Source organism: Leptodactylus fuscus, chromosome 4, assembly GCF_031893055.1.
Source record: "Leptodactylus fuscus isolate aLepFus1 chromosome 4, aLepFus1.hap2, whole genome shotgun sequence".
NCBI lineage: Eukaryota > Metazoa > Chordata > Amphibia > Anura > Leptodactylidae > Leptodactylus > Leptodactylus fuscus.
This window is the reverse complement of record NC_134268.1, coordinates 107684963-107700571: the sequence shown is the minus strand read 5'-3', so window position 1 is coordinate 107700571 and position 15609 is coordinate 107684963. Positions and strand designations below refer to the sequence as shown.

The 15609-nt window shown below is 41.0% G+C and overlaps 1 protein-coding gene across 1 annotated transcript in view; it reads right to left on the bottom strand.

Annotated features, from left to right (window-relative positions):
* Positions 1-15609, bottom strand: part of DROSHA (drosha ribonuclease III) — a 206783-nt gene that overhangs the window by 123173 nt on the left and 68001 nt on the right. Inside the window, exons 15-17 of the mRNA XM_075270897.1 lie at positions 6994-7093; positions 5381-5488; positions 754-861 (exon numbers count right to left, since the gene is read on the bottom strand). Coding sequence (XP_075126998.1) covers positions 754-861; positions 5381-5488; positions 6994-7093 — 316 coding nt within the window. The remainder of the gene's footprint in view (positions 1-753; positions 862-5380; positions 5489-6993; positions 7094-15609) is intronic.

The window sequence follows — 15609 nt, the reverse complement described above, 5'->3', positions numbered from 1 at the left end:
ACTCGGTGTCTGCTTAAAAAGAAACGGTTTAGCGGTGGAGAGCATAAAACGTTCACCGGCGCTCACGGCCGGACACTGTCTGATAGGTTTCCGTCATTCTGCAGGCAGAAGACGGAAACCTAATACGGAGACCCGAATGCTGGTGTGAATCCAGCGTAAGACAGATCACTAGATAGATGGATAAACAGATGTTTCAGTAAATGTGACGTCTTAATGCTGAAAATTCAATAGTCAATAACCATTATTTGTATCCACCATTTAGGAAAATCATAGAAAAATATAATTTGCATTATAATATGGAATGCGATGTATATGACTGTTCTACCCAGTTTAGTGGTTTCCCATTTATTTGAAGTTAAAAGCGAAAAAAAACAAAAAATAGTAGGCCCCAATATTACTGTGCACAGTACAATATTACATACACTGTATTGTGCACATTACTGTAACACAGCCTTTTCAGATGACCTTCCTTTCCCCTCTACCCCCACCCATAACCATACCTAATCTATTAAGAGATATTTGAGGACTAATGGATAATTGGGATATATAATACTATGTAGAATCTAAATCACATACATCAACTTGCTTTCTCGTATATAAAAGCAGGCAAAAAAAACAAACAGGAAAACTGAATATTTCGTGCTATGGTTAATAAACAGCACAATACACTTGCTCAACCAATTTGTCATCTTTAAATATACAACATGACTTGTACAAGAATGAACAGGATTCCAAGATATTGCATCTACTCACCTGCAACAAACAGCGCTCCTTAAACACATATCCAATTAGTCTATCTAAATGCATGAGGCACTTATGATAGCGAATGTGATGGGTCAGCACTGGCAGCATCATCGCATGCTGAAAGAGGAGAAAAACTTATTAAACCATTAGAGATTTGAAAAAAACATGTCAGTATAACAATAGCATCTCTTCAATGTCAGTCAATTATTATAGCCTATGACTGGCATAGTCGAAGTTTTTATGCAGAGAACATCTGATTGCTTTTGAAGAGTACAAGACTCTGAAACTGGTATATATAACAAGATACGTACCAGTTTGCCGTTTTATTCCCACTTTAAAAAAATTGGATTTTTTTAAATAAGCGATGCGTGCCTTTAACCGTAAAATACAATGAGCAGTTGCAACTAAGTAGTCAATGCATAATGATGCAAAAGGCTGTCACTTGAGAGGCCAAGTGTTACGATAGTGAGGCCAAGCATTCAGAGATATAGTTTAACGTTGAAACCATTCCCAAACTAGAGAGAGAAGCAGGATTAAAATTCCTGTGAGACCAAGAGGGATGGCATGGATGTTGTTATATCACAGTTGTAGAAAGTCATGGCAGCCAGAATGTTCATGACCTGGCCAGAAATATCAGGGGAGTCAAGAACAAGACTAACAATTGAATAAAATATTGGTCTGGCCACAAATATGCTTCGAAAACATGAAAGTAAGGACTGACTGATACATTATTAGGCTTGATGGAAACGAAACCTGAAAAGGATGATTGGAGTGAAATTATCCGGCCCTTTAGGATTGTTACTTGGGCACATCTGAGGAATTCATCTGATGAAGCACCGCACTTCTGCAGATCAGCATTTCCTATTGAATTTCATGCAGCTGAATAAAACATTGGTTTTCTGGTCAGCATATTGCAGTATCCTGACAGCCAGCGCTCAACTAAAGACTGTTATTTTATCGGAGTTAAAACATTCAAGATGTACAGGTGCCAACCCAGACTAAATCAGAATGACTGGCAAGGTATCTCATGGTTAGCACTACTGAAGATTCAGGAAAGGGAATGAAATAATGGACAATAATATATTACTTCAACTAGGATTTTACAGTCACTTCAGTGGGACGCATTGATCAAAACTGTCTAACCGTAAGCCAGAAAACAACCAATTCGGGCTTTGCTTTCTGCAGAGTAGCTTAGGAATTAAAAGCGGAGCTCTGATTGGTTGGTATGTGTGTGTGTATATATATATATATATATATATATATATATATATATATATATATATATTCGCTCTACTCTAGTACACTTTAGACAGAAGTCTCTCAAATGCTCTTTTGGCCGACAGCCTTACCTCCCAACCGCCTCAGGTAGTGGCGATACCTCTGAGGGTGGTTTGTCTTGTTGGGGAACAAAAAGTATTGGGTATGTTGAATTCTCTTTCTTTTCTCTAATGTCTGCCATTGGGCTTAAGTTTGGGTACGCCAATAGATATTAGATGGTTAGACAGTCCCCAGCTTTTACAACATTCATCTAATGTGTGCGGCTATCATAAGGAAGCTTCCCATGCACAAACTATTACGCATTACTACGTAGGTTTAATAGGTATTGAGAACTGGTCAGAGGTAAGAATAGGGGGATGTCTCCCCTTCCACGATCTACCTTGTATCTTGTTTCTAAGTCTACAAAACATCCAGTCTAGGTTTCTCAGCACTTTCAACGGCTGTAGGTCTTCTACTGCAGAGATCTACAGATTCTCTATTTACCATCCAATTTCTATACTTACGAAGACACATTATTACAGGCAAGGCTACTCCTACATTGCAGTATATTGAAAAGCTTGTGTAAAATCCTGTATTAACTGCAATAATAAGCATACCATTAAGGAAGAAAGTCAGTAGTGATTCAATATATCCTCTTTAATGTCCCGTTAAATAGAGGGACCATTAATTCCCAAATCCATGGAGTACCATTGAAAGTTAATCTGAATATTTTATATCCTTTTACTCATTCCAGCCAATGACTCTTCAACATTTTCAGTCTACAAAAATGCCACTAATCTTCTAGCCTCAGATCCCAATCACACAAGTAAATGTTATATTTCTCCTTTTAGAGTCATTCAAGTGGGATAAGATATGTGCTAACTCATTATTAACATCTCTCCTGTTGCTAATAGAATCCATTGTGATATTTCTTGAAGAGCAAAGAGGTTTTGGACATTCATTTATAAAACGTGTAAGTTTATTCCAAGTTATGAAACTAAGTATGGCAAAGTGGATATTACATGTCTGAATGCTTCCACATTATGACAATTCCGTATATACAGCCAAGAACAATAGGGTTTAAAACAGCCTGACTGGGTTTATGGGCCTTCAGCTCAACTTTTCCTGTGAAGTGTTTACTACATCTCTCTATAGCCATTTCTGTATACAAGACTAGACTATCAAAGGAATAGATACATGACTGAGACCACTGTGATAAGTAAGGGTCACCACCCCTCCATTGAGTGCATGCAGACGGATCAATATTTTTATTGTAATAACAATAGAATAGAAGTCTCTTTTACTGAAATGCTACACTGCACATGTGAATCAAAAAGGAGTAAAAAATAAAATGAAAATAAATAAAATAGCCACAAAGAGATGAGATTCTGTGCCACAAACCTATGGCCCTTCACTCCTCCGAGTGGCATTCACCTGAATCAGATACAAACAAAGGGACAATACCCCCACGCTCCTGCTAGCACTGTGGCCCTTTTTATTCTGTGTGACCTCTCACAATATTATATTCTGTAAAACAAATCTAAGGCTAAGGCCCCACGTTTTATAAAGCGCAACATTTTTGTTGCAGATTTTGCTGGTTTTTTGAGCCAAAGTCAGAAATGGCATGAAAAAGATTGGAAAATATAAATACAGCATTTAGATATCTAACTTCTGTTAAATCCACTGCTGACATTGGCTCAAAAAAACGCAGCAAAATCTGCAACAATAAACAATGCGTTTCATTTATGTGGCACCAGTGCATCGGCCATGCTTCTGCAGCCACATTCATTCAATGACTAAAAGCCTCAGAAGCACAGTCGCAAAACTGGACAGGTACAGGACCTATCCCAAATTTTGAGGCCCAGGCTATCGGTCCGCACAGGAGAAGTGGATGAGAATAACTCATGTAGTACACACTGAACCACGCCACAGTTGTGGGCAAGGGGCCTTAAGGTTTTCTTTTTTTTAATTATATATATATTTTTCAAACTAATATCAGCTTCCAACCCTTATAAAAAGTCAAGCTGAGAGATGTGAAAGAAAACAAAGTTATAATTTTTAATAATGTTTGCAAAGATAAAAGGGTAAATCTGATTCATTATAAAACATGTGAACAAGGCTAGAACTTTCAAAAACAAAAAGGACGGTGGGAGAGAGAGGGGGTAGAGTCTCAGCCTTCCAGGGAAACAGAAGAACAAGGCAGCTACAGCACCCTGTTCTGGCTGGGGTTAGGACATTAGAGGGATAGAAAACTTGTTGCTTGTGAGTGAACTGGATGGTTCTCTTTTTTTTCCATCATGGAGGATGGGAGCTATTTTTTCAGTGATCCTATACCATGAAAAGAGACATTTGACTATCAAGAAGTCCAGAGTAAATTTACAGAGCATTGGATGATTTCCAAATTGGCAATACAATGTCATTAATACATCTTTTAGGGGAACGCCACACTTGCACCCGTGACCGGCCATCAGGTCTCCGTCCTATTCCCCGGGGAAACTGGATAGGGGATGGCATCCCAGCGGTCAGTTTTAAAACCCATTCATTTGAATGGGTTTTTAATGTAAATGCGGGGGGTCCTCATGGAGCCTCTCTGCGGGGAAACCGTTTTTTTGGTTGTTTTTTTTTTTTTTTTTTGCACGGACATATAGTCGGACATGCGGGCCTTTTTTTTTTTGCATGGTGTCCCTGCGGAGAGGCTGCATACAGACACAGTTTTCTTCCTACTGTGAGTTGTTCACTGGCAAAGCTGACATTTTGTGTAGCTTTTCAGGTAAGATGAGGTATCATGGGTCTAAGAGTACCCAGTCCAATGGTTGGATATCAGACCCTTGAAACCCTTCTAAATGTCATTGCATTTTAAAGTAATCATCATAGTTCAAGCGGCAAAAAAACACAAAGCAAAGAAATGTATGTGCAGGTCCAATCTCAGGTTTCTCTTAAGTTATTCCATTTCCATGCAGCTCTACAGCTCATGCTTTCCTTTTTCCAGTTGGTGCCTCTGACTACAATAAAAAGCACTAAGCTTGCTTTCAGCGCAATCTAGTGTTGTTTGATAAGAACGGTGTGAAATTGCCTTTGCATGCAGAGTAAAATCTAAATAATTAGTCGCTTCCATTAAAGCTGATTGGTGTGAGCTCGGAAATTACTGTGCAACTACAAAGGTGTGAAATAGGTCTTTCTTACTGAAGCGCCATGTGGCCTTCGCCACTGATTCTTAAACACTGCTGCTCCGTGGTAATGTACTAGACAGGAGTATGACGCGCTAAGTGAGGCTATGCTGCTTACCAGAATACATGTGCTGCAAGGGGAGGGGGGGGGGGGGAATCTGGAGAAGTCCAGCCAAGAAGCCTCAAGGTCTCGACATATTAATATTAATTACCTGGCAGACATCTGAGCGAATGCCAGTTTTCCAAAAACCCTGGCTACTCAGTTCTACTGTCACTTCACGCCTCATTGTGTTCTTCTGTCTGATCTTCTGAAGAGCCTCCTAGTTAGATGAAAGGAAAATTGTTAGGTTGTGAAATCTCTGACAAAAACAATGACAACAGCCTATAGGTGGAAGAAATCACATCAAATAAATCTGTCTCAAAAACACAATACTAGAAAGGTGCCATAGATACATCAATGTAGAAGAGAAATTCTATTTAGATATATGGTTGCCTGCTCAGTGTTGTGACAATGAAAACGTCGGCAACGTAGAACAGCTAGGAATAAGCAGGCGTCATGTAAACATGGATTAAGCAGACCATAAAGCGAACACTGAAAACAGTCTGACCATGGTGAACTAGATGATTAAGTTATTACGGAGAACATATGAATAGGGAATAGAAACATCTATGAGCATGACTCCGTTACTAAATTAGTGGCGGCACGTTCACTGTGTGTAATGATAGACAAATGGATTACTAGGGGCCCAATGGTCCTGCTGGCAAAGCATGCATTGTGCACAAATCAGGGCACACAATACAATATGCTTGTCTGAACGGACTATATGTTAATAAGGAATATTAGTGTATCATATTAACACAACTACTGTGATTTATTATTATTATTATTATTATTATTATTATTATTATAACCATACTTTAGGCTCTGATGACACATACATTAGTAACCTCTATTAGGAGACTGTCATATTTAATGGGAACAAGCATGAAGCACTACACTTTCTGACAAGATGAAGAACACTACTGTGCAACACAACAGCTCCCATTAGAAGTTGTTAGTGCTATCGGGAGCTACTGGTGTCCATCATATTACAGATCAAGGATCTATGACAGCACACAAGATGGAAATTTTGACAAAAATGTCAACAGAGCACAATATGTGATCCAACAATTTAGCGCCTTGGCGTCAATGCAGCCTACACATGAAGACAACATTAAGAGCAAAATAGAGGCCACATCAATGCCTTTCTATTGTAGGATATCTGCTTAGTATCATAGCACAGAAGACAAGTGATCTGTCAGGACGCACTGACCTTGTGTGTTACACGTAAAGCAGATTACATATACATGGATCACTGGCGACCAGAGCAATTCACATAACAGCACACAACAGTGATCACATATTATAGATAAATAATAAAACACACTTTTTGGAGGCTTTGTGGGAAGATCTATTAAATGGGATATATTTTCCCCCTTAACGTTTAGTTTACAGAACACAGGCAGCACATTTTAGACCCAGGACTAACAAAGAACTATATGTATATAACAAAAAATCTATTTTTTATCATCACTTTCCAACGAACTATTCTGATCAAGAATAGAAACTATGGGAAACAGAAAGAGGTCTGTGCAGAATACTGAAAACAAAGAATCATTTGAAAGGCAAAATAGTATTCTTTTCAATATTTTTTCACTAGAAAACTGAACTGAGTAAGTTGCAAAGTATTCCTTAGGGTTTTAAGTGACAGCACTGGATATCATGCTGAACGGAGACTAAACTGTGCCTCATTAATTGTTCTCTGTGGGTAAAAATAAAGCTTACCTCCCTCTGGACCAATTTCTGCTTATCAGCTTGTTTGACTTTTGGGCTATTAGCCAGTAGATGGCGCAGTTTTACATAGCTTTTCCATAGCTTCTGGTACCTGCGGAAAGGTGAATACATGGTCAAAGAAGACAACTTTCGAAAATGCGCTCCCAGCAAGGGTGTAAAGCGTTTCTACAAGTCATAAACCTTATACTCCGTTGAAGGCCATTGACTAGTCAATGGTGAAGCTTTCAAACAGTTATCCATCTTACGTCACTATACTCCCGCGGCTGACCTCAGTTCATCCCACTTAGTAGTCAGATGAAACATTTCCCAGAAAAGCAGCCATCGCGGATTCTACCTTTGTAAAAGTGCTGTCCATTTAAATCTAAGTAGAATGTGTTCTGTATACCTGTAACTTTATTATTCCCATCAAAGTAAATGACACCCTGTCGTAGTCTCACTTCCTCTGGAGACAAGCTATTTTTCTTCATGCACTTTTCTAAAGTTTCAGCAAACATTATGTGGTTTGAGCTCCTTTTAGCACAACGTAAAAATGGAGATAAATAACCAGTGTCCCTTCGCTGAAGTCACTTTGAAGGGTTCGCGCTATAAACGTTTATGGGTAAAACAGGAAATTCATTTGAAAAGAGAAAATGCTTTTATTGTCGTGAAGACTCGCTACATCCCCCAACCCATACATTTACCTGGTAATAACCCTCACTTGCCAACTTGGGAAGTTTTCTATTCAGTAGTTTGGGGGTTATTTTCTTTCCGGTATACCAAAACTATATACTAAACGAATCTTTCCAGAGCAAAATTCTTACACACACCTTCCTCCCTTTCACGTCTCTGCCTGTGTCAGTCTTCACTGTAGCTATAATTCATTGTATTTATGACCCAGTAGTGATATAGGAACTGTATTACATGGTACGGTAATTACTGGGGGTACCCAACACATGAAGGTCAGTTCAGTGCTGGATCTGTCCATATAATGCATTAGAACTTCCATAGAAGGGCTGTCCTAGAATAACAAAACAGAACACTATATCTGCCAACGGGTCTAGGATTACAACGTGCTTCAATTGAAGTGATTGGGGATGAGTCGCAGTACAACACACAATCAACAAACACTTGTAGGGCTATTTCTGGGGAAAAAACAACAACTTTTAAATCCCAAGATAAAACCGCTATTAAACCACTCAAGGAAATGAATTCTCTTTTAGTTATGGACCCTACATATTTAAATTATACTATTTGGAAATTTAACCTACTACTCATACACAAAAAATATATATTGCATAAATTCTTATGCTTTAATAGGTATGAGAATAAGTTTTACTTCCATATGATGTATACTCCCATCTTATAAATTAATGACCTATCTCTAGGATATGCAGCACTTTATGATTAGGAGACTATTCAACCTATGGGACCCTAATGGATCCCGAGAATAAATCCTGATTCAGCACTGCATCCGTTTCAATAGATTATGGCCGCATTCACTTGAAATGAGACCTTGCTGCATGACCCTCTCTGCCCATTCATCTTAGGATTGTGGGGTCACAGTGATAACAAATCTGTTTTACTTTACTATACTATTCTAGTGTTTTTCTTATACTTTTTTTTTTCTTTTTTATTTCTGTTATTACCCTTAAAATGAAAAGATTCAAGGAAAAAAGCTGTATACACAGAATGGGAAGAAAATGGTCCAAATTTTTGCAGTCCCCTTAGGACCTGCTGACAGCCATTTACAACGGTGCGTTGTTTCTGTATGAAGATCGGTGAAGAATTTCAATTTCAATGTGGCTCCCTGTTCTAGCTGAAGGTAGATCTGGTTTTCAGCAATGTAATGCTGGAAATATTAAATGAATCACACGCTAGGCACAAGTCTATAAGACTTGTGCGGCTGCTGAAATATTACTTCTCTAAAACAACATGTGGAAGCAAAATATTCCAGTATCTAAACATTTGTGATTTCTACTAACCCAAACTATGCCAGCTGTCTCGCCAGGTTACAGTATGTGTAAATCTGTAGGATTACACATGTATATTAACAGAGTTAATCGCCAGGCCGTGTAGGCTAAGTAGTAACAACGAGGAGCTGAAACTGACAGGGTTATAAAAGCCAGAGTCAAACATAAGCAATTACACTAATCCTTATCAGTATCAAGAAGCAGTAACATTGCAAAACGCATCAGAGACCAGCAATCACTACACATACATATAATATATACATAGTATCTCTAATGTTTGCATGGAATTCTTCCTGCCAGGGGGGCACGCCTATCCAGGGATGCGATTTGTCTTGATTTTGCTGAATAATAGTGTGTATATATCATAGTGGTGTAGCCCGCTTCTCTGTGGTGCTGCTGCACAGCCCCCGCTGGTAACTAGCCATGGATAATTAAGCTCTTGTCTTTCAAAGTTTTCAATAAACAATTAGTACTAGAACATGAATCTTCATTAAACACTTTATTGAAACCAAGACAGTGACAAATCTATGTAAACAGGAGTTCAATGTATGTAATCAGTATAAATTGCAATGTTTTCTTTGCGTTCTAGATCATGAACTACAGAATAAAAGGGTCTCGCTCCTGTAGGGAGGGGTGTGGGGCTAATTCTAACATCGAGATAACAAGGACATGAGTCTGGACACAACAATTTTATAGGACAAGTGGACTCAGATATCGGATTTCCATAATTGCGCAGTGCCACGCGCAAAATACAGAGAATTACATTTAGGAAATAACCCACCTCTCAACACTGACCTTCACATTCTCATTAATAAAATGCTAAATAGCCCATAATAATGACCAGCAGCTGCTGCTACGCTCATATGGTTCACGATAAACATTGGGAGACAGTTGGTAAATATATGTATACACTTAAGTCAAACACAAAAGGAAAAAAAAAAAATACGAAAACGAAAACGTTGAAATGTGACAAGTCTGGGATAAAACATTCATACAAAAAGCTCTTGAAGGTGGTGCACTCTCCCTGTAGACCAGGGGTCGGCAACCCCTGGTACGCGTGCCAAGAGTGGCACGCGAGGCATATTTTGCTGGCACGGCAGCCAGCCTGAGACTTCACACTAAATTTAGAGAGAGAGCGTCCTTTCAGTGCTCTGGTAGAGCTGCGGTGTAGGACACGCCCCCTTCTCTCACTGCCCACCAATCAGAGGTGAGCCTCTCACTGCACAGGATAAGGGCTCCCTGGACCTGCTGCTACATGTGAGGAGGAGCTCCTGCCGTCTGCAGCCTGAGGAGGAGAAGCAAAGTGAAAGTAAAAACACCAAGTACGTGTGTGTTACTAACTATTCTTATTAATGTCAGGCATTTGGGGTTATTAATTTAGTGTTAGTAACTCCATGTGCCTCACATTAATAGCAGTTAACCCCATCATGTCCCTCACATTAACCCTGTGTGGCTCACATAAGGGTTACTGATGTGTGAGACATATGGGGGTACTAATAAAGGACCTATAAAATGAAGATATTCACTTATTCCCTCCATATGTCTCACATATCAGTGTCCCTTATGTAAAGCACACAGGGGGTTAATATGAGGGACATGATGGGGTTAACTGCTATTAATATGAGGCACATGGAGTTGTAACCTGCAATGCACATGACCAGACTCTTTATCTACAACTGTGGATAAAAGTACAGACCTATACATTTCAATTGACCCGTATATACAGCCATTCTTTTTGTGGCTGTGTATCTGGGCCGAATTGAAGAACTGAAAACTATGGAACAGGTCCTACATCTGTCCTATACATCCCCTATATGTGTCCTATACGTCCCCTATATCTGTCCTATACGTCCCCTATATCTGTCCTATACGTCCCCTATATCTGTCTGCATTTGCAGCCCTGTCAATTCATTTTTAATGTATAGGTCAGTGAAAACCACATCCGTGCTATTTGTATGCAGGAGGCGTAAGGCTGAGGCCCCACATTGCAGAAATGCAGCATTTTTGTTGCAGATTTTGATGCGGTTTATTTCAACCAAAGCTAAAAATGGCTACAGAAGTAATGGGAAATATATAGGAAGCTTCTTATATGTCTCCCTCATGCTCAATCCACTCCTGGCTTAGGCTCTGAAAAACACAGCAAAATATGTAACAAAAAAAAGCTGTGTTCCAACAACGTGGGGGCCTTAGGCTAAAGCTCCACGTTGCAGAAACAGCTTTTTTTCGTTGCGGATTTTGCTGGTTTTTTTGAGCCGAAGCCAGGAGTAGATTGAGCAGGAGGGAGACATATAAGAAGCTTCCTATATATTTCCCGTTCGTTTTCTAGCCATTCTTGGCTTTGACGGAAAGAAAAACGCAGCCAAATCTGCAATAAAAAAGCTGCATTTTTGTAATGTGGGGCCTCAGCCTTAGTGTGATTCTATTGGGTGGTGACGCTGTAAGTAGATGCAATTATAGCCAAATCCAGTTCCTGGGCACCAGTGCGGCCACTTTGTTGAAAGTGTGACACCCATTTATTCCTGGCTGGGGTTTTGCTGTTACTGCACCACCAGGAACTAAAAGTGACAAATTAATCTGCGTTTCACTTAGGGAGCGTTCACACTACCGTTGGTGTCCGACAGCTAGTGTCCACTGCTAATGTCCGTTCAAAATCTTGTGTGGACATTAGCAGCGGACACTAGCTGTGTCTGTGACATTTTGCATTGATTTAAATGGACATCGGGTGCGTTAGTTTACTGTTTGTGGGTGTCCTTAAGTGTCCGTTCCCAAAGCTGTCCGACTTTTCAAGCGGACAGAAAAACCTACATGTCGGGTTTTGTTGTCCGCTTGAAAAGTCGGACATCTTTGAGAACGGACAGTTAAGGACAGGCACGGACAGTAAAAGAACGCACCCGGTGTCCGTTTAAATCAATGCAAAATGTCATGGACACAGCTAGTGTCCGATACTAATATCCGCACAAGATTTTGAACGGACATTAGCAGCGGACACTAGCCGTCGGACACCAACTGTAGTGTGAACGCTCCCTTACAGAAAACTGAAGTTACTAACGGCCAAGGACTGGATGGAGCATACAGGTACATTGTGTGTCAGCTCTTTACAGGTATGACCTTACTCTGCTCCCAGTCACATACATTACCACTAATTGTGGGTTACACATGTACTTACATTGCTAAAATGGAAAAGAACATGTGTATCCAGGCAAATAGCGGTAAGCGCATGTGGCTGGGAGCGCAGTATGACAGCACCCCTATGTTGTGGTTTGTGCTATATGACTTTAGTATAGGTGTCGTCAGCTTTACAATTATTGCCCGGCACTCCGAGGACCTCACCTTTAATTTTTTTTATTTAAATCGGCACGCCGAACAGAAAAGGTTGCCTACCCCTGCTGTAGACAGTCCAATAGAGCAAAAAACATGGAGAGCAAAAAGGCAGAAAAAAGTTGCCACTTAGCAGACTATGTACTGTAGGTGGAGCCAACAGCCTCGTTGTCCTAGTGTCCGTCTCCTAGTGGCTGCTCCCCCAGTGAAATATGCGTCAAAACGTCCATGTACACATATGGGAGAGAGTTAATACCCTTAAAGGGGTTGTCCCATCACAAGGATCCTATCTATAATGCTTGTAAATGTGAATGTAAGACTTTTCCTAAATACATTGCTTCAGCAAAACTGCTTTGTTTGGCCACTATATCACTTTATTCATTTTTTTGTGGCCACAGCCCTGACCTGAGTCAAGTGATGTATCTGCCTGCTCTGAGGGGGGAGGGAGGAGGGGCTAAGTACACGTGAGCGAGCCCGGAGGGAGGGGGGGGGGGCTGTAGTTTACCCTTTGGGGGACAGGTGAAGCCAGCAACATCGCTATGTGCCTGCCCTGCATGAAGCCAGCAGCGGCAGAAACGATGCTGCTATTCCGGAGCGGGGGGGGGGGGGGGGGGGGGGGGCGCGGAGGAGCGGAATAACAGCATCGCTTCTGCCGCTGCTGGCTTCATGCAGGGCAGGCACATAGCGATGTTGCTGGCTTCGCTTGTGCCGGCATCTAACTCCCCGGCATCCGCTGTAATAGGCGGATGCTGGGGACTGTTAGACGCCGGCACAGGCACATCGCTATGCTTCTGCCCTGCATGAAGACAGCAGCGGCAGAAGCGATGCTGTTCCGCTCCGGGATCACATATGCAAAGCCAAGCGGCGAGATGCCGCTGGCCCTGCGTGCAAGCTCATACACCAGTCTAGCCTTCACAATGCTAATACAGACCCGCAGGGTGTCGGGTCTGTATTCGCATTGTGAAGGGTAGACTGGTGTATGAGCGCGCACGCAGGGCCGGCGGCATCTCGCCGCTTGGCTTTGCATATGTGACCCCGCCCACCAATGACGAGACAAAGCCGGAAGACAGAAGATTTTAGAGGAACGAAGACGGGTAAGTATGCGACGTGGGAGTACCCCTTTAAGGCTAGGAAACTAATCATTCTGTGCACATGCGCTTTTCCAAGTCTCAGAGTGCCACTGATGCATCCTGAGGCTTGAAAACACGCATGTGTGCGAAATGATTTGTTGCCTAGCCTTAAAGGGGCTTTCCCATCTCCCTGCAGTCTCTTCTTCAAACCTTCTGTACCCCCTCCCCCGCGCTGAGTGCTGAACAGAACACTATGAAGTATCAGAATACTTTTGCAGATCAGATATTGCACATGCTTGTAATGAATGGACTCACAGTTATCTATGTGTTTACATAGAGAAATAACAGACAGGACTTTATCAGCAAACTGCAATTAGCTGAACGGATTGTCTACAGAGCTGTAGATAACAGTGAGAGCAGTGAGTGACGTCACTTGTCCTATCATACAGGTCCGCGTTATGGAAACAATATGTAAAGTATGGGAGGAATAAGTTCACATAGTAGGCAAACAAAGCAGCACTTCTAAAGCAATATATTTAGGAAAAGTCTTCAATTTACATAAGCTACTAGTATGGATAGGATCATTGAGATGGGAATATCCCTTTAAGAAGTACTGAAAAATTAAGGAAACTACAACCTCAGGAGTAACAACACATGAGAAATGTCACAGTTTCAATAATTTAACAAATACTAGGACAAAATGCAGAGCAATGTGTGAAAAATAAAGTACACCCTTAGTACTACAACAGAGTATGAGGGTTATGAGGGTAAATAACATCTAATGTAGCAGCTGCTAATCAAATGCCTTTGATAAAATTATTGATAAACAAGTGCAACCAACTCTATAAAAGCAGTATTGGCAGTTTGCTGGTCTGGATTAGTGATGAGGAGTTCATGAATGAATATTTCAAACTGAACTGATCTTCCCTGCAAAGATTAACATTGTTCACCTTTCTGCCAAAGATTAGTTCATCTGGAAACTACAAAGCAAGCAGAGGGAATTTGTGCCTGGTGGATCAGCTCTTCCACATCACCTAGTCTCTCACTGGCCCACTACAACTTGACTTTTTTAGATCCTAATGAAAGAAAAATAGCAGAAAAAAAACACAACACAGCCCAGCAAATATATATAAAGAAAAAACAAAACAAAACACTGAACTTACACAGCCTATAAGTGGGCAGCTTCATACAACTTTCCTGTTTTTGTGATAAATTCCCTAGCTTCTTAATCTAGAGGTCCAAGCTTGCGGCCTCAGTGCCAAAGGTGTTGATGAACTGCTTTTATTCCGTTTACTTAGTTCACAAGTCGCGTGAACAACAGTGAAATTAAAACTGCAAAAGCCCTGATGAAAGTGTCACTTTTTTATTACAGATGTTAAATTTATAGCTCAAGTAGGGCTGGGTAATTAATCAAAAAAATATTAAAAGTCAGCTCAATTAATTGTTGTGAACTTTAAAATACAGATTTCAATTATTTTGTATCCATGCTATCCCATCTCACACTGCCATAGCTAAAGCGTGTCAGTAACTGTATACCACCTTCACTATCCAATCTGAATTTTGGTTTTAGTTATTCACATATCAACAATCCTATGGCGTGATGTGGCATATAGTTAGTGTGTCATATAAAAAGGGGAGCGCCCTAAAAAAAATTTGTATGAATGAATGGAGCCGCCGAAGCACGGATATGCAATCATGGTCATTGGCTCACACATGGTGATGTGCTAGGGGCCTCGAATAAATAATGAAGGGGCAAACAATGCAATTGAAAAAAGAACCCATTCAAAAATCCTGCTTTAACCACTTCCGTACCACCCATAGAGTATACCGTATACGTCCGGATAGTGGTTGCCTTGTTCTGACAGGACGTGCCGTATGTCCTGTCAGAACACAGCTATTGCACAAGATCGTGCAATTGCTGAAACTGGGAGCCGACTGTAACTTCAGCCGGAGCTCCCAGAGAGAAGGCAGGGAAGGTTTATTCCCTTCCCTGCCTTCTTGAACACTGTGTATACAGCGCTCAATGAGCACTGTATACACAGCTATGCGCGCCGCCATGATGGGGCCGCCGTCTGACCCAGTGGTCACGTGATCCGCCGGGCTCAATGTCTTACAAGAGCTAATGGGTCCTACAGGACCCAGATCAGCTCTGTATACTGTGTATACAACGTATTCCTCCTGCAACTGGGGCTAAATGTACCAGCCCCAGTTATAGGAGTAATCAGCCTCTAATACAGAAAAAAAAAAAAAAAAAGTGATCAGATGTCCCC